Here is a 19,376-nt window from a genome sequence, read left to right on the forward strand (position 1 = left end):
TCCGGTTTCCGATGACAATGAACGTGCCATCTCAATCCATATTCTCCATCTTCCTCCAACTAGGCAAGGGACCAACCTGCGTCTTGAGCCCAACATAACATTTTCCCGCTGTCATACACGCAACCAGGTATCTGTTATATTTTGCAGTCCATCATTACTAAAACGTTATTGCTATTTTTCGTGATTTCGTGTCGACCAGTCAGCTGGGCAGCTCACCGCGTACGTTAACGCTAACATAGCTCCTGTCAGCAGCAGTGAAAACTGGGCCGCCGATCACTTTTCTGTTTTGAGGTCTGATTTAATGCTATAAACGTTGTCAATCAAACCCGACTGGAAAAGCTTGCTGATGCTGGACATCTAATAGGTGTTTCAGTATGGTAGTTTGTCCTAATTAGCAAGCTAGGGTAGCGTTAGCGCCAGTCATTATACTGCTGCTTTTAACGTTAGCATGCAGCAGGCTAACGTTAGCAAAGTGTAAGGTCCGAGTTAATGTTAAGTGGAGCTAGCTTGACATCACACCCAGCACACTATCTGATATATCAGGATTTATTTAGGCTTAATTTAACAAGTTACTAGATGAGATTAACACATAGCCACAACGGCAGATTGTTAGCTTGCTCAGTTACGTCAAGATAAGGTCAGCTGTGTGTACCGTGAAAGATGCAAGCTAGCTAGCTAAATTGCGTTAACGAGAGGTACTTTATGTTTATCTCAAACTGAATTGTGTAGCTTTAACGAAAGCTAGCTAACACCTACAACAAACGTGAAACATAAACCAAAATGGGCTGCAAACCAACTGTGTGAGAGGCTGTTTTAGTATTCAACATTGAGCATGTCTGTGTAGCATCCTACAAACGGTAACAAAACCAGCGCCCTGTTTAATCTAGAGGAGTACCACGTCCTTGGAGATGCTGTAGTTTAGGAAAACATGTATCCCAACTGTATATTTGAATTTTCCGTCTTCACTGACTGACCCACCTCACTGTCAGTTTATGTTGGGTTGTCTGATCATGAGGACGAATGGGCAAATGTAACCAACCTGATGTTGACACAAAACAACATGGTCAGACGCGTGTACCTGAACATCTCACTCATATGTGGTCGGTCATTTACATGCTGCCACAACAGGAAGTCTTCCCACAGTATTGTGGAAGCTGCTGCTGTAGATTAAATTGCCCCCCTTCAGTCACAATTAGAGGTCAGCTTCTCCCACATCAAACTGAGAAAACCATTTTTCTTGTTTAGTGCACAGGACATTGTTCATGTTTAAACAGGAAAGGGCTCTTCCCAAACTGTTGCCAAAAAGTTGGAAGCACAGTTTTGTCTAAAATATTGTTGTGTGCTGAAATTTGGGCTAATGCATACAAAACAAATATGGATCCTATAATTCAGCTTTATAAAAGAGCTTTTAGAATAACATATAAAGCTGCTGTCATTTTTTTCATAAGATCCTGCACCTTAAAATCACTACACATGATTTAAAAACATTTTAAATACTTTTTCGAGCCTTCCTGTGTGTATTGTAATTTTCTTTTTAAATTAATAGGAAATTATAATTTGAGAGGGTGAAACATGCATAGTGAGAACCAATATAAAATACATGTGTTTCAGTTTTGGGAGTCAAACTATGGAGTGGACTCAGTGCGGAGCTGAAATTATGTTGCTTTCTGTTGAGTTTCAAAAAAGCCTTAAAATGTCAAATGATTATTGATTATATTTTATATATATGGACTCTCCTGGCGTCTGCCAAGCACATATTGGTCCATCAAACTGCCATACAGTAAAGCCTGACTCAGCCCTTTAGACATAATGAGAAACTCCACAGTCAAGTGGTAGTGTGCTTAAAACAACTCCAACAGACACTGTGCACTGTGGTTGCTCCACCATTATTTATATCTAATGTATATAAATTATGTTTTGCAGAGGAAATAAGTGTCAACTCACCTTTTAATAATTATTTTATTCTTTAATTAGTATTTCATATCATTCTCCAGCAGATGTTTGTCAGTGGCGATGCACTCACTAACTAAAGTGGGCATCCACATAAATAAAGGTCCATATATTGTATTTCCCTCACACTAAGCATGGAACAAGAAGCTTAATTAAGAAGTGAACACTGTATGTGAAAATCATGGTACTCAGGAATGGTTGGAGGGGATAATGAATGCATGTTTTCCTGATGACATAATGAAGTGTATTTCTCCTCTGCAGACTTAAAGGACCACAACCATGACGGACTCCAAATATTTCACGACAAACAAAAAAGGTGAGTATCCAAGAATCTGTCTAGTGAGGAATTCTTTTAACCTCAAACATTCAGCTTCCTTTAATGTGCACTTCAGTTAGCTTAAAGGTTTGAAAAATCATCTAATTTCCATTTTGATACTATGATTCATCTTCCAGGGGAGATCTTTGAACTCAAGGCAGAGCTGAACAATGAGAAGAAGGAAAAGAGAAAAGAGGCGGTGAAGAAAGTCATTGCTGCCATGACTGTCGGCAAGGATGTCAGGTACACTAGAAATGTTAAACTCTTACATAGACCGGTTCTGTAAATGAACCAACTGTGGTGTGTTTGGTGATTGGTCAAGCTAAACTATCAATGCAGTGGGAACGCGAGCGAGAACATTGTGCCAAAGCATCACAAGGTTCTCAAAAGTGAAAACAGAAGTGAACACAGTCAGTGGTGGAAGTAGGAATGCGAGGAATGTGGATAAAACTGTCCGTGGAGCACTTGGAGCTGTGCCCATTGTCACACCTTTTCACATCTGGCCAAGCGGCTCAGAAATCAAGCATCAGATCAGGAAACTGTTCTGAAAGTTACAAAAACGAGGGCTCCTTGTCAGACGTTTGAGCTTTTCACCAGCAAGAAACAGCCTAAAAGCCTTGTGATGAAAACTTTGACTAAGTCGTTCTTCCTTTCTTTCAGTTCTTTATTCCCAGATGTGGTGAACTGCATGCAGACCGACAACCTGGAGCTGAAGAAGTTGGTCTACCTCTACTTAATGAACTACGCCAAGAGCCAGCCTGACATGGCCATCATGGCCGTCAACAGCTTTGTCAAGGCAAGGCTCTAAAATACTTTACTGCCAGGGTATCCCGACACTGTGACTACATCTCTGTATAAATGCTGTTAATTTCACACTCAGATGAGAAAGCAGCCTTTTCAGATTGATTTATTCTGGACAGTGTCTCTGCTTAGCTTTTTGATATCATAAAGATGGATTTTCAGATTTAGCTGGTGGAGTATGGGCAATTTTTAATCTTATCTTTAATTCTCATCAGAGCGCAAAGTTAAGTAATCATTTTGTTGATTTTCTTTCCATCCAGGACTGTGAGGACCCAAACCCTCTGATCCGTGCTCTGGCCGTCCGCACCATGGGCTGCATCCGGGTGGACAAGATCACAGAGTACCTGTGTGAGCCACTGAGGAAGTGTCTAAAGGATGAGGACCCGTATGTGAGGAAGACTGCAGCCGTTTGTGTGGCTAAACTGCATGACATCAACGCCCAGATGGTGGAGGACCAGGGCTTCCTGGACTCCCTGAGAGATCTCATTGCTGATTCAAATCCCATGGTGGGTGTCAGTGCTTTTCCAACTGAGCCTTATTTTTTTATGTTAGGAATTCATTCCCACAACAAAGAAGAAATAATGTAGTGTGACACACTTTATCAGTGATGAAGAAAATAATACCAATTCTGCCCACTTGACTTCTCTATAGCTGTGTTTACTGTGTTAGAGATTAAAGTGATGCAGTGTTGTCATGATACTGGAATTGCTCACTTTAATACAGTCACTTAAAAATATGAATACGTGATAACTTTTTTGATACCACAGGGAAGAATTGACAATGAGGGCATACGATTTCACATTTACATTTCACAATAGATATGACAGGGCTTGTGTACTGTGTGTTAACCTTTGCTGTCTGAGGTTCCTCCAGCCTGACAGCTCTCTATAGACGTTGGCGTGTTGGTGCTTCAGGTGTTCTGCTAAATTTGTTGTTTTAGCACGTTTCATTGGTGCTGGTCTGTGGCGTCGCTTGCAGATTTGCATGCTTGTTTGCTTTGCTTTTCTTTGTCATTTTGCCTCAAATGCAAATTACTTCCAAGCAGCACTCTGACAGTTTTCTTTGTCGCAGAGCTGTGCACTTGGCAGCTTTAATGAGCTATAACACCATAACAAAAACAGAGCAAATGAGACTAGTGACGAGAAGACAGGGCTATGTGAGCGCTGCAGCAGTGTGTGTCAACTTACTTTCAGAAAGAAGAGAGTCAGAAAGCCCAGCTGTATGATGCCGTTTGAAATATTCAGAATTGATGTGTGTTGAAGAAAAACAATATTTTGACAACAATATAGTGATGAACACTGCTCTTTGCATCCCTCAAACATGCGTTGATTTACAGTGAAGTTGCTGATGAAATCCAAACTATAGCTACAGAGTTCTCCTGCAAGCGTCTCACCACAGAACACCTCCTTCCTTTAGGTTGTGGCCAATGCCGTTGCTGCCCTGTCTGAGATCAGCGAGTCTCACCCCAACAGCAACCTGCTGGACCTCAATCCCCAGAACATCAACAAGCTGCTGACGGCCCTCAACGAGTGCACGGAGTGGGGACAGATCTTCATCCTCGACTGCTTGTCCAACTACAACCCCAAGGATGAGCGCGAGGCCCAAAGGTAGCAATCACTCTGAAGTAAGACGTGTAGGCTTGTGTCGATCACTGTAATATCGACTATTGATGATTGAAGAGATGATTGTAGACAGTTTCATTGTATTTACTCTTTGGGTATAAAAATACTCATCAACAATCTTTATTTATTTTTTAGATTATTTTTACGTATCTGATTTAGTTAGACATCTTCAGTACAGAGATGGCAGGAAATGAGGGAGAGAGAAATGCAACAAAAGTACCCAGCCAGACTTGAATCTGGGAAGTTAACTAGTTATTCTGTGATGCTAAAGAAGAATGATGAAATCTAAAACTGTATAGGCAGACATAATCTCAACACAAACACTAAACCTCTCTCCTTTTTTAAATTAATGACCCTCCTTGTGCAATTCGTGTTATGTTCCCCTCTGACTCTCACCTTTCCCTCCTTCAATTCCAAAGCATCTGCGAGCGCGTCACTCCCCGGCTGTCTCACGCCAACTCAGCCGTGGTGCTGTCAGCTGTCAAGGTGCTGATGAAGTTCTTGGAGCTGTTGCCTAAGGACTCTGACTACTACAACACCTTGCTGAAGAAGTTATCCCCACCATTGGTCACCTTACTTTCTGGAGAGCCGGAGGTCCAGTACGTGGCTCTGAGGAACATCAACCTCATTGTCCAGAAAAGGTGTGTGATCACAAACTGCAGAGGCTCAGTCGTATTTTTCCCTGCAGTGAAGTTTATATTTCTACTACTCATGATGTACTGATACCTTGATTTTTAAAATTAAGACTTAAATTCAAAACATTTCCCACAGTCTAATGTGTTGTTTTGTCTTGTGTTGTGTGCAGGCCTGAGATCCTCAAGCAGGAGATCAAAGTGTTCTTTGTTAAGTACAACGACCCAATCTATGTGAAACTGGAGAAACTGGACATCATGATCCGGTTGGCATCTCAGGCCAACATTGCCCAGGTACCTAATTTAAAACACAACTACATGAGAGCATTGTTAAGAGAAAAAGGATGAGGCTTTGCTTTCTTTAGCAAATATGGTTTAGATGGTGTATTTAACATTTATACATAATGAAAGAGGTAATGAATTGTGGTTAATTTCAGGATAGTATTTGTCCTGTCAGGGCTCAAAAGAACCAATAGGTGATTTCAGGATGGTGTCTTCTTTATATGTACCACTATGTATAGTGAATATTTACACTTTGCATTGTTCAAATAATGTAGTCTATTGTACACTGAAGGTCGACTTTAAATGTGTCTTCAAAAAATGCATCAAACTGCAACAAAATCAATAAAATTGAATCACAACTTCAAGCTGTTAAATATGTGCGTGGTGTTGTGTTGTGTTCACTTTCAGGTGCTGGCTGAGCTGAAGGAATACGCCACGGAGGTGGATGTTGACTTTGTGCGCAAGGCTGTCCGAGCCATCGGACGCTGTGCCATCAAAGTGGAGGTGAGAAATGCTTTCATCATCATATATATTACCTGGCCAGTTTCTGACATTTTCGCTGCAGACCATCAACAATTACAGCACCTAGTCTTAAATGTTTTTACCTTTTGGCTCTGGTTCGATGTTATGGATTGCAGCTTAATTGCATGTATTCGAATGCATCTGTTTAGTAGCTCAGTTTATTAATATTTATCCTCCCACCATGCTCCAATTTGAGTTTCTGTGACGTTTTTAAAACAAGTAATGGTATCATGGTGCCTCTGTCCTGTTCCTCTCCAGCAATCAGCTGAGCGCTGTGTCAGCACCCTGCTGGACCTGATCCAGACCAAGGTCAACTATGTTGTCCAGGAGGCTATTGTGGTCATCAGGGACATCTTCCGCAAGTACCCCAACAAGTATGTGTCCTGCTAAACCTGTAAAAACTGCTAGACAAGAATTATTGACAAACCAGTCCTTTGATATAAACTTTTATTAATTGATGTAGTCCATCCAGGACTGTGTATCTCACTGCTGGATCACTCATCTATCAATGCAGTCTGATTCACATGAGGTTGTTTTTATTTTATGTGACGTATCAACTGGGTTTTCGATTTGACCAGTAATCACATTTACAGCACTTTACCCAAGGTACTGACCTTTAACTTCCCTGGAGTATTTACTATAAATTGTACATTTAAGCCCCTAAGCTACTGTAAAAGTTTCATTCTGGCCACTAAGATACTGGTGCTCTTCAGGTATGAAAGCATCATCGCCACGCTGTGTGAGAATCTGGATTCCCTGGATGAGCCTGATGCTCGTGCTGCCATGATCTGGATTGTTGGCGAGTACGCCGAGAGGATCGACAACGCCGATGAGCTGCTGGAGAGCTTCCTCGAGGGCTTCCATGATGAAAGCACCCAGGTGGGTTCACCTCCCAAAAAACAAACACACAGCTTCCACAGCTTGTCCACCTCCCATAGCAAGAATGAGACTTTTTCGATATATGACATTATGTGCTTTGATTTACAGGTCCAGCTCACTCTGCTGACTGCCATCGTCAAGCTGTTCCTTAAGAAGCCGTCAGAGACTCAGGAGTTGGTGCAGCAGGTCCTCAGCTTGGCCACTCAGGTAAGTGTCGTCTTTTATTCTGAAGGTGCTTTATTTATTTGGTTTTTGCTCATGATCTATTTCCTCACTGTATAAATGCAATGGGAAACAAAGAAATAGAATTAACATAATGTGTGTTGAACTCTGCTGTTCACCTGCAGGACTCTGACAACCCTGACCTGCGTGACAGGGGCTACATTTATTGGCGCCTGTTGTCCACTGACCCTGTGACCGCCAAGGAGGTGGTGTTGTCAGAAAAGCCCCTGATCTCAGAGGAGACGGACCTGATTGAGCCCACCCTACTGGACGAGCTCATCTGCCACATTGGCTCCCTGGCGTCTGTCTATCACAAACCCCCCAGCGCCTTCGTCGAGGGCAGCCATGGAATCCACCGCAAACACCTTCCTGTGCAGCACAGCAGGTCAGACACACACACATTACGCACATTGTTAAAGGCTGGTCACTGTATTGATAATATATAGCTATCGTGATATGAGACTATGTCTTTTTGGATGTCGTTACATCCTGATATGGCAAAAATAGTGTCATTGCCTGGTTTCGAAGGCTGAAGGCTACAGTAAAGTGCTGTCATTTTCTAAACTTACCAGACAGTTCTACTTGTGCTAATACTTGCTTTTACCAATCCGTATATCTATTTTATCTCACGTGACACGCAAGACAAGGTTGCATTGTGTGTGCCTGAATCAATCACTGATTCAGATCTCAGGGTGTCATTTTAAGGCTCTTGAGCAGTGTTATATGGCTCAAAAGCAGCTATGACAAGTCAAGTCAATAACTTGGTAATGGACTTGAAAAATACCTGTCCCTCACCAGTGCCACTGTTTTCTCCTATGACAGCATTGATACTGGTGAGAGCCCAGTGAGCGGTGGGCCAGCAGCTGCCATGGACCAGCCACATGTCATCCCCAGCCAGGGTGACCTGCTGGGTGACCTGCTGAACCTGGACCTGGGCCCTCCAGTCAATGTGCCCCAGGTCTCCTCCATGCAGATGGGTGCGGTGGACCTTCTGGGAGGAGGCCTTGACAGTTTGGTGAGCTTGAACACACACACACATTGATTTTGCAGTTGAGTGGATGCATTGGCTAAACTTGGCTGAAGACCCAATAAACATTTTCCATGCATCCTTGTTTTTGTATCAACGGGATGCATATGTTGAACAACATTGTAGGCTGATATTTTAAGATGCTGCAAATAACATCCAGTTATAAAAAAAGCCAGAAAAGCCGAGAGATGGAACGGAAGTACAGAAAGTCGTTGCAATGGAGATCAATTCTGAACGTAGTTTATCTTTGCTAATTAATGTGAGGCTGTTTTTGGTTATCACGAGCTGACGGGATTGTTACGAGTGTGATGCTGACTCACAGGCAGCCAGCGAAAGGAGATAAATCAGCATTTTGACTAATGTTCCCCTTTTTCCTCTTTTTTTCCCCAAGAAAGCTGTATGTGCTCAAATGTCGGCTTCCTTCCTCTGATTAAACATGAAAGCAACAACTGACTCTGAGTATTGAGGAAAAGCCTTTTTATCTTATATTTCCTTTTTATTTGTAATTAAAATAGTGCATATTTTGTCTTATATATAACAAAAAATGTTTATCTTGATATAATGCTCATGTAAGTATACTTCTTGTGCCTTTTTTTTCTATATCTGTTTTTACATTCAACACATAAGTTCAGAATTGTTTTTATTGTATATGTTAATGGTCACTTTTTTCACCTCTCCAAGCTGCTGGAATAACTCCACTTCTTGATAATCTTCTTGCAGATTTGAAAGTCTTATTTTAACGTCTAACCTACCATGTGGAGTTGCTAATTTCCCAGAAAGTGAGGGCTCCTCTTGATGGGTTGCGGTTGCTAAGAGTCTCTGTCTGTGTTTGTGTGTTCGGTCTGTCCATCTGTCTTTGGGGGCCTCTCTTCTCTCCTGTAGCTGGGGGGAGACCTGGGCGGAGGTGTTGGGGGAAGTCCAGCAGTAAGTCAAGCCCTTCTGCCTGTCTGCATGCTGCATGCTTCCTGAATTTAACCCACCACTCTTTCAAACCAACTTCTTCCAGTTCTTTAAACCTGGCTTTTCTGTCTCATGCTCATATTTTCAGTTAGAAAATAAAAAAACGGATGTTTTGCATGTTTTAGCCCATTTTCAGGCCGAGAAAATCTATCTCATGATTTTCACTTGAATTCGTCTTCATCTGGATAGGCCATATTTGAACTTAAATTAGACAGATATAATTTCAAGCAGGCTGTAAAATAGATAATGAACAGGTCTGTCCTTCCCTCGGACATCAGTACGAACCTCTCTTTCATTCTTTTATTCCAGCTTTTATTTTTGTAAGTGCTGAATGGTCTGAAAAGTTTGCAGTCACACCCTTCAAACAACTGGAAAAACATCTGCACACTGTTGCTTCCTTAAGTGCAATTTATAATCACATCCATAAGTAAATAGGGACTGCTATGTACTGTTTGCAGTCATACGCTTAAACAATAATCTAAAACACAATTCTGTGAGTATTATAACTTCATAATTAATGGGCTAAAACACAAAAAAAACAAAGTAGGCTCCTCTAAATTAACGTCACATTTGAGCTTATTCTGACTTTCTCTGTTATTTCTCTGGGCTTTGGCTAATCTCATAAGCTTGCTTTAGTTCGAATGATGTATTTCCTCAGAATCACTGAAGTGTTTTATTAATTGTTACTTCCTTTGGCATGACTTCAGATTGTCTGTGTGATTCTCTTTGTAGGTTTAGAGCAAATTGTCAAGTTGTCAGTGACGCTTACAAAAATTACGCTTACTCAGATTGTGTGTTTTGTACGTGTGTATTTGTTGTGATTGCTATAGGTGGGACAGAACTTCATCCCCTCATCTGTCCCCAGTACCTTTGCTCCATCACCCACACCAGCACCTCCAGCCGTTAGCAGCGGCCTTAACGACTTGTTTGAGCTCTCCACGGGCATGGCCATCACCACTGGAGGCTATGTAGCCGCAAAAGCAGTGAGTTCCTTCATAACAAATAGGCCAGAATTCACTTGAATAATGGATCACAAGCATTCAGTCAGCTCAGTGAGGTTGGATTAGATTTGTTGAATTGCACTGGTGCTTTTTACCAGGTGTGGCTGCCTGCAGTGAAAGCAAAGGGACTGGAGATCTCCGGCACCTTCTCTCGCCGCCAGGGTCACATGTACATGGACATGTCTTTCACCAACAAGGCCCTGCAACACATGACCGACTTTGCTGTCCAGTTCAACAAGAACAGGTCAGTGAGACGACTCAGAGGAAAAGTTATGTTTAACAAGAGCGTAACTATCATCTAATCTATCTAATTTTAGCTTGGTGTACCTCATAAACTGGCTGTATATATTATAACCGAATACATGTACTGAACGTTTGTTTTTTGTTTGTTTCCTAAATGTAGTTTTGGGATGATCCCCACCAGTCCTCTGCCCATTCACACTCCACTGATGCCCAGCCAGAGTATTGAAGTTTCTTTGCCAATCAACACCATCGGGCCAGTCATGAAGATGGACCCACTTAACAATCTGCAGGTACAGAGGCCTCACATTGAATCAGTTTCCTGAAACTAAATGCACAAATACTTTACACTCTGTAGTATTAACTGAAAGCAGTTTGTTCAAAGTGGACTGGAAGAGTTAATGTGAAATAAAACAACTTCTGTTGTTATATGTTATCTAATTTCTCATGAAGTAATATGACGATTATTCAAACCTCAACACAACACAGGATTGCTGGAACATTCTTTGTTCTCTAATGTCAAACCCACGTTTTCTTTTTTCTCCTTTTTTTACTTGTACACAGGTGGCTGTGAAGAACAGCATCGATGTCTTCTACTTCAGCGTACTCATCCCTCTCAATATATTCTTTGTTGAGGATGGAAAAATGGGTATGATTGTCACTCACGACTTTATAGATCTGTGTCACATCTCTCTTCACACCATCACTATCTTATCTTCCACAACCACTGTAGCAGCAACAAAATATAACTTGCAAAATGTTTATTTATATAGTTCTCGCATTGGATGTGAAATTCTTTATGAAATATATTTACTGCAGAGTTTTGGACAAAATATTTGAAAATAGTAATCAAACATCCGGCCTATTTCAGAAATCAATTCTCCGCTTCCACATCACTGTGTGTATGAATGTACTATGTATATTTGTTTGTTTTCCTCCTTCAGAGCGACAGGTGTTCCTGGCTACCTGGAAAGACATCCCCAATGAGAACGAGCTCCAGTACCAGATTAAGGAGTGCCACCTAAATGCAGGTATGCAGACATGTATAAATAAAAAGGCCTTCAGGTGCAAAGCAAATTTTCTAACATCTTGTTCTTTCAAACAGATTAGAAAATGTCTCTGGAGGAAAAGTAAAGTTTATTATTTAATTTTTTATATTTGTTTTTTTATGTCAAGTTATCTGTCATTGTACTTTTATTTGCTGCCACTGGAGACTCCTTTGTTGCTTTTCTTCTATGTCAAAACTAACAAAAATGGTTTCAAAGAAACCATTCAGATTTTTTTCATGTAAGATACAATGTGAACTTCAGAGGGGTTGTACTAAACATGCAGATAAATTCAGTGCATTCATATTTATGAATTTAGCCAATATATTTTCGCCCGACCCCCTTGTTTCATCTCAGATGTCCCCAGTCTGACTTTGTAAACACTTATCCAGCACTGGCCCCAGTATCACCATAAGGGCTTACAAAATTTCATCAAAAATCTGATAACCTCCCTCCTGTTATGCCTGCCACAACTCATCCAATGACCTCTCACTTTTCTCTTTTCTTTCTCTACCCACATGCCTTTCTTGGGATACAACCTTTATTCTTCCTTTGTACATGAAGGACAACTTCTTTCCTTTTAGGAGCTGCCCATAATTGTGCCACTATTATCCTGGCAGCAGGATGGCTAACAGCCCACAGCAGTTGTTCATAGCAGGGTCCAGTGTTGTAGAATACCTGGTCTAAAGGTTGCCAGTCACAGTTCAATAAAATCCTCATAGAGCTAATATTCCTATCAATTCCCAGATAAACCTTTAGTCATGTGTACATTAGTGTTAGTACCTATAGTCATTACGGTTCCAGTAGTGATTACAGCCGTGTTTGTGTGTGTGTTTCTCTTTGTTCAGTAGTTACAGTGGAGATGTGTGTTAATTACTCGTCTTGATTCTGGTCTTGCAGATACAGTTTCAGGGAAGCTGCAGAATAACAACATCTACACCATTGCCAAGAGAAATGTAGAAGGCCAGGATATGCTCTATCAGTCCCTCAAGCTAACCAATGGCATCTGGATCCTTGCTGAACTGCGCATTCAACCTGGCAACCCCAACTATACGGTATTCAAAAACTTTTAATCAGCTTATTATTATGCCTTCAGCAGTGCTTTAGGTTCTTTTGATGTCCAATCATGTGCATCATCTGTGCTGATAGAGTGCTAATTGTGTTTGTGGAAGTACCCGTCTGTAGTCGATTTGTAGGTGTGTCTCTGATTAAGTAGACATTCAACTTTTCTTTGCATATATTTTATGTTTCATGGGTTTTTAAAGGGGCTCTGTGGCACTTCTGTGTTATGCTGGAAGCTAGTGGTTAGTTTAGGTTCGTGCATCCCTTTTCTAAACAAACGTTAGATACTGTAAATGTTCTGCACTGAGATGAGGCACTCGAGAATGTCACATCCTTTGGACTGTCACAGTAAATCCGACCCGAGCCCCTCACAAAGAAATCCACAGTCCAGCAGCATCAAACAACTTTTTTCTTGGAATCAATTATTCTATTAATCATCTCATCTCACTATGCATCAGCTGTTTGCCTTTGATAATTGTTACTACATTGAGCAAAAGATGATCATCCAGAAACAATTTTACCCATTGTAGTAATTACATGCATACAAATGTTTCTACAGTGTTAAAATCGAAATGCGTCCTCCCATAACCTCTTAGATATTTTGCTGTCGTTATCATCAGCTCAGCATGGCTTGCTCATTTTCTCCATTTTGTGTTGACTAAGAGCCAAGCATCAATTGCCAATTCATTGTTCAAATATGTCAGACATTTTTGCCACATTCAAATGGTTGTTCATGACAAAGTAATGACTAAAACAAAGTAAAAAGACCAGCCAGTCATAACTGTTTACTGTTCAGTATTAGCAGTTTATAGCCGGTTTTATTATTCTTTCAAAACAGCATCTTTCAGCTTGAGTATATGAGTGAAGGTTTCTCCTGTTGTAACTCTGTCTTTTCCGTCTCCACAGCTGTCTCTCAAGTGTCGGGCCCCTGAGGTTTCTCAGTACGTCTACCAGATGTATGACTCCGTGCTGAAGAATTGACCTGCTCCAACACTTTGCAACTCTGCTTCATCCTGACAACAAACAGCAGTGTTTTTATCATTTTCTGCCATCTGCTGCTAGAACTGCCAAAAAAAAGGAATCCAACCAGTAAATGATGAAATAATTTGGAATATTGGGTGTATTTTTCCTCTCGGAGATCAACATGGAAAATGTTAGTAAATACAAAAGAATAGTGTGTAATCACCATACTGTAATTCTGTATAATGTACTGAAGTTTAACAGTACAAACACTGTTGATATTTCCTTTATTTTGGCAGTTGAAAGCATTATTCAACTCCCCATTTTGATTTTTACCTCCCAGTGAAAACATGTCTATCATTCCATCCTTAACTTAGTGTCTTAATGTTGTAAAGATGTGACTGATGGTGAAACTGTCCTGAGTGGAAACAAAAATGTTTATTTTCTACTGCGTGTGGCTCACACGTTTTCAGTTTTGATTTATTTTTGATACATGCTTTGCTTCAGTTGTAGCTACAGAGTAATACCAGTGTTGATCTGTTCCTTTTGCCATTAATGTGTGAAAAGTCGAGACCAACAGTGGTGCTTGTCAGAAGCTACTAGTGTCTGCTCTACAGAAGGTTTGGCTCCGAGAGGCCACAGCTTACAATTACTACTTGAGACATGCCAAACTTAAAAATATTATACACCGCATTGAGCAGCACATTGTTGTTGTTCCTGTTATGGCTTTAACACAGCTTTTTGTGTTGTATTGGATTTGTGCAGCATGTAGATACAAAACGTAGTTTTTACTCCATAAGTATGAACCGTTGTAAAGTAATTGAAACACTTTAAATCAAAGTCCAAACAGTTTCAAAGGAAAATACAAATATAAACTCTAATGTAGTTTCTTAATCCTGAACTGATATTGCTGCTCCTCACCTGAATTATGTTTTTGTCATCAGCACTCCACCTTTTTCACCTCAGCAACAGGTAAATGTATTCAGCTTTTTTAAACTATTTTCTTTTAGGCCTCTTAATGCTGAAAATTGTGAACACTTTTACTGGAATAGTAGAGCTCATTTTTACATAATAAAGTCATGTTGAAAAATACACAATACATCCAGTGTAGTGAGGCATCTGCAGGCTGAGTAAGTGGGTCCCTCCACAAGCCGTCAGTAGAACAGACAATTTAAAAGCTTCTGACAGGCAAGTAACGCACAGTACGTTTGTTTAAATTCTTGGGTCAAACTTGCCAAGCAGCCATTCTTTTCAACTTCAAGTCTTTGCTCAGTAGCTTGGAACCACTACACAAACCACAGCAGCTATTGATTTTGTGTTAACACACCAGTGCCACTCCGTTTTAAGAATAATCGCTAATTTGCTCCACATGTAATTCTTTATATAGTAGCCCCATTTACTGCAACCACATAGTTGTACGCGGCTTTATACACCTGTATTTTCATTCCTATTTATTGTGCATCTACCTCTGTGTGTTTCCTTTTTAATTAATTGTTGCAGGAACTTCAATTCTTTATTGTGCTTTAAATGTTTTCACCTTTTCTTTTGATGCCAGTGTTGTTTTTCTAGTCTTTCATGCCATTGTTGTCAAGCCAGTCTAAACCAGTTGCAAGTCAGCCAAACCGATCTCACAGGACCAAGCATCCAAATTAAATGCCAAGCTTATGTTTTAGTACCCTAGTGTCAATATAACCTTCTAATGTTGGAGTTGTTTGTGCTATAGAACATTAGAGTGCATATGCTCTAAGGCCCAGAGTGCAGTGTAGTCCAGTGATGGTGTAGTTTGTGTGGCTAATAAATTAAAATGTTTTGGTATTACCCTGCAAATGAAATGAAGCTCTATCTATTCCACAGAAAAGGCTTTTTCAGGGGATCAGTTGTGCTGGTGAAACTATTTTCCTACATGGTAATGTAAAATTACATATATGTGCCTGCATGAGCCTACTGTCCATTTTATCCTTTTTCATTTAGGCTGTGGATTTCCTCCATTGCGGAAAAAAAAAAAATCTTGCAGCTTAATTTCTCTGTTGATCTCTTGTTTTTTTAACCACCATTGTCTCTAGCACTCCCACAAATAGAAGTATACACAAAACTGTTGCCAGCAATACAGAATGTACGGAGAGAGCATTCATAGCATCTTATGAAATGGAATATTTCTAGCACCATTGCTGTAACCGTGTTGTAAATGATTTGTTATTGTCACATTACCACGTTATGTCAATAAATTGTCAAATATATGTTGCATCAGTGTGTGTTCAGACATCCAATATTAAAAAAGCAGAGCTAAAGAAGTCAACTGACTTGCCATTAAGCCATAATTGTACTTATGGGCTAGACGACATAACTGCTTCCAACATTTTAGTAAACCTACACACGACCGTGATGACATTTCTTTAGCTTCATTGCGTACACAATATTATTGATGTCAGTCACTCGGTATACGAATTGATCAAACAATGACACCCACAACTTTCACATTACCCTGATCTAAACAGACACACGATGAAGAGGGTATCCTTGGAGATGGATTTCAATCAGCAGCGTAAGAATAACTGTCTCTATCAACATTCACTCTTCTGCTCTACCAACTGAGCTATCGAAGTAAGGACTCGGCTTGAAAGACATATCTTTCTAATCTGAACAGACACCGAAATGACAAGTATGAAAGGCACAGCCTTCGAGCAGGAAATGCCTGAATAATATCCTCATTGCACCAGGTATCTTTAGATTGCTGTTCCACGTCCGCCGGTGAACATAGTGGACGACGTCAATCTTCACCAAGTTTTTCACTAAAGTCCCAGTGTTAGGCCAGCAGGTACGTAAAATAACACAGCTGGCTCGTTGCCATGTTACAGGCCATGTAGCTCTCTGTGATTCCTCTCTGAGTGCTTCCTTCGATAGCTCAGTTGGTAGAGCGGAGGACTGTAGGTGTTTAGAGACAGTTATCCTTAGGTCGCTGGTTCAAATCCGGCTCGAAGGAGGAGCTTTTCCTTGGCCTCTGTGTAGATTTTTTGCAATCGGAAAGCACCTGATCTGACGCCTGTGGATTTGGTCACTTGATTTAATGGGGCGCAAGAGGCTTGTCCACGTCCGGCGCTTCACTGAGTGACCGACGTCAGCGTTGGCCAGTAGACGGTGCCCTTCAGGTACCTTTGATCCGCCATCTTCACCTGTCAGCCAACTACCCCACCTCAACTGACGTCCACGCCGTGGAGAGGTTGCGAAGGTCATGCCGTCAGCCAAAACACTAACAGGACCGCCTGAGCTGATTCACAGCGTGTTAAGCCTGTCCATCCAACTAATGTCTAATATCTCACGCTTTTTCACTCATTACCTCCGCACCAGAAGAGAGGAAACTAAAGTCTCTTGGAGAATGCGGGCATCGATCCCGCTACCTCTCGCATGCTAAGCGAGCGCTCTACCATTTGAGCTAATTCCCCTTGCAGGCTCCTGCAAGGCACTGCTATCAGACCTGAGTTGGGTGCAGCTTTCTTTGCTTGTTTATGATCACACACCGCGTGGTCACCCGAACAATCCGAAGGCTCCCAGACGAGGTGGCCGAGTGGTTAAGGCGATGGACTGCTAATCCATTGTGCTCTGCACGCGTGGGTTCGAATCCCATCCTCGTCGCACTTGAGGTACCTTTAATCTGCCGTCTTCACATGTCAGCAAACTACCAGACCTTAACTCGCGTTCAAACTGTGTTTCTCACCTGACTTAAAGCAGATGCTCGCTACGTTTATGGTTCAGGCACGTCCGGCTAGAGGGCCCTGCCTGTCGTCCTCGTCTGCTCACAGTAGAAAGAGTTGAAGGCAATCTTTTTCAGAGCCGTGCGTTTCATTGCTTGATTTGTTGGGGGGGGGGAAAGTCAAAGCTGTTCCACGTCCGCCGGTGAACATAGTGGACGACGTCAATCTTCACCAAGTTTTTCACTAAAGTCCCAGTGTTAGGCCAGCAGGTACGTAAAATAACACAGCTGGCTCGTTGCCATGTTACAGGCCATGTAGCTCTCTGTGATTCCTCCCTGAGTGCTTCCTTCGGTAGCTCAGTTGGTAGAGCGGAGGACTGTAGGTGTTTAGAGACAGTTATCCTTAGGTCGCTGGTTCAAATCCGGCTCGAAGGAGGAGCTTTTCCTTGGCCTCTGTGTAGATTTTTTGCAATCGGAAAGCACCTGATCTGACGCCTGTGGATTTGGTCACTTGATTTAATGGGGCGCAAGAGGCTTGTCCACGTCCGGCGCTTCACTGAGTGACCGACGTCAGCGTTGGCCAGTAGACGGTGCCCTTCAGGTACCTTTGATCCGCCATCTTCACCTGTCAGCCAACTACCCCACCTCAACTGACGTCCACGCCGTGGAGAGGTTGCGAAGGTCATGCCGTCAGCCAAAACACTAACAGGACCGCCTGAGCTGATTCACAGCGTGTTAAGCCTGTCCATCCAACTAATGTCTAATATCTCACGCTTTTTCACTCATTACCTCCGCACCAGAAGAGAGGAAACTAAAGTCTCTTGGAGAATGCGGGCATCGATCCCGCTACCTCTCGCATGCTAAGCGAGCGCTCTACCATTTGAGCTAATTCCCCTTGCAGGCTCCTGCAAGGCACTGCTATCAGACCTGAGTTGGGTGCAGCTTTCTTTGCTTGTTTATGATCACACACCGCGTGGTCACCCGAACAGTCCGAGGGCTCCCAGACGAGGTGGCCGAGTGGTTAAGGCGATGGACTGCTAATCCATTGTGCTCTGCACGCGTGGGTTCGAATCCCATCCTCGTCGCACTTGAGGTACCTTTAATCTGCCGTCTTCACATGTCAGCAAACTACCAGACCTTAACTCGCGTTCAAACTGTGTTTCTCACCTGACTTAAAGCAGATGCTCGCTACGTTTATGGTTCAGGCACGTCCGGCTAGAGGGCCCTGCCTGTCGTCCTCGTCTGCTCACAGTAGAAAGAGTTGAAGGCAATCTTTTTCAGAGCCGTGCGTTTCATTGCTTGATTTGTTGGGGGGGGGGAAAGTCAAAGCTGTTCCACGTCCGCCGGTGAACATAGTGGACGACGTCAATCTTCACCAAGTTTTTCACTAAAGTCCCAGTGTTAGGCCAGCAGGTACGTAAAATAACACAGCTGGCTCGTTGCCATGTTACAGGCCATGTAGCTCTCTGTGATTCCTCTCTGAGTGCTTCCTTCGATAGCTCAGTTGGTAGAGCGGAGGACTGTAGGTGTTTAGAGACAGTTATCCTTAGGTCGCTGGTTCAAATCCGGCTCGAAGGAGGAGCTTTTCCTTGGCCTCTGTGTAGATTTTTTGCAATCGGAAAGCACCTGATCTGACGCCTGTGGATTTGGTCACTTGATTTAATGGGGCGCAAGAGGCTTGTCCACGTCCGGCGCTTCACTGAGTGACCGACGTCAGCGTTGGCCAGTAGACGGTGCCCTTCAGGTACCTTTGATCCGCCATCTTCACCTGTCAGCCAACTACCCCACCTCAACTGACGTCCACGCCGTGGAGAGGTTGCGAAGGTCATGCCGTCAGCCAAAACACTAACAGGACCGCCTGAGCTGATTCACAGCGTGTTAAGCCTGTCCATCCAACTAATGTCTAATATCTCACGCTTTTTCACTCATTACCTCCGCACCAGAAGAGAGGAAACTAAAGTCTCTTGGAGAATGCGGGCATCGATCCCGCTACCTCTCGCATGCTAAGCGAGCGCTCTACCATTTGAGCTAATTCCCCTTGCAGGCTCCTGCAAGGCACTGCTATCAGACCTGAGTTGGGTGCAGCTTTCTTTGCTTGTTTATGATCACACACCGCGTGGTCACCCGAACAGTCCGTGGGCTCCCAGACGAGGTGGCCGAGTGGTT

At 42.4% G+C, this 19,376-nt stretch overlaps 1 protein-coding gene across 1 annotated transcript; it reads left to right on the forward strand.

Moving 5' to 3' along the window:
* Nucleotides 1-29: 29 nt before the first annotated feature.
* On the forward strand, nucleotides 30-15,759 carry ap2b1 (adaptor related protein complex 2 subunit beta 1). Its single transcript, XM_084373939.1, has 22 exons — nucleotides 30-127; nucleotides 2,212-2,266; nucleotides 2,404-2,509; nucleotides 2,927-3,062; nucleotides 3,328-3,573; nucleotides 4,484-4,674; nucleotides 5,109-5,330; nucleotides 5,495-5,615; nucleotides 6,012-6,107; nucleotides 6,384-6,499; nucleotides 6,839-7,004; nucleotides 7,113-7,211; nucleotides 7,352-7,611; nucleotides 8,049-8,241; nucleotides 9,136-9,177; nucleotides 10,044-10,196; nucleotides 10,313-10,458; nucleotides 10,618-10,747; nucleotides 11,019-11,103; nucleotides 11,399-11,485; nucleotides 12,401-12,555; nucleotides 13,469-15,759. Exons 2-22 carry the CDS (start codon nucleotides 2,230-2,232, stop codon nucleotides 13,541-13,543), a joined length of 2,862 nt encoding a protein of 953 aa, XP_084230065.1. The 5' UTR covers nucleotides 30-127; nucleotides 2,212-2,229; the 3' UTR covers nucleotides 13,544-15,759.
* Nucleotides 15,760-19,376: the final 3,617 nt, after the last annotated feature.

This window comes from Pagrus pagrus (assembly GCF_965226575.1).
Source record: "Pagrus pagrus genome assembly, chromosome: 14".
NCBI lineage: Eukaryota > Metazoa > Chordata > Actinopteri > Spariformes > Sparidae > Pagrus > Pagrus pagrus.

Coding starts and splice junctions, on each gene's coding strand:
- ap2b1 (XM_084373939.1), top strand. CDS start 2,230: ATGACGGACTCCAAATATTTCACGACAAACAAAAAAG. Junction 5,331..5,494: donor AACCTCATTGTCCAGAAAAG/GTGTGTGATCAC, acceptor TGTTGTGTGCAG/GCCTGAGATCCTCAAGCAGG. Junction 12,556..13,468: donor CTGGCAACCCCAACTATACG/GTATTCAAAAAC, acceptor CCGTCTCCACAG/CTGTCTCTCAAGTGTCGGGC.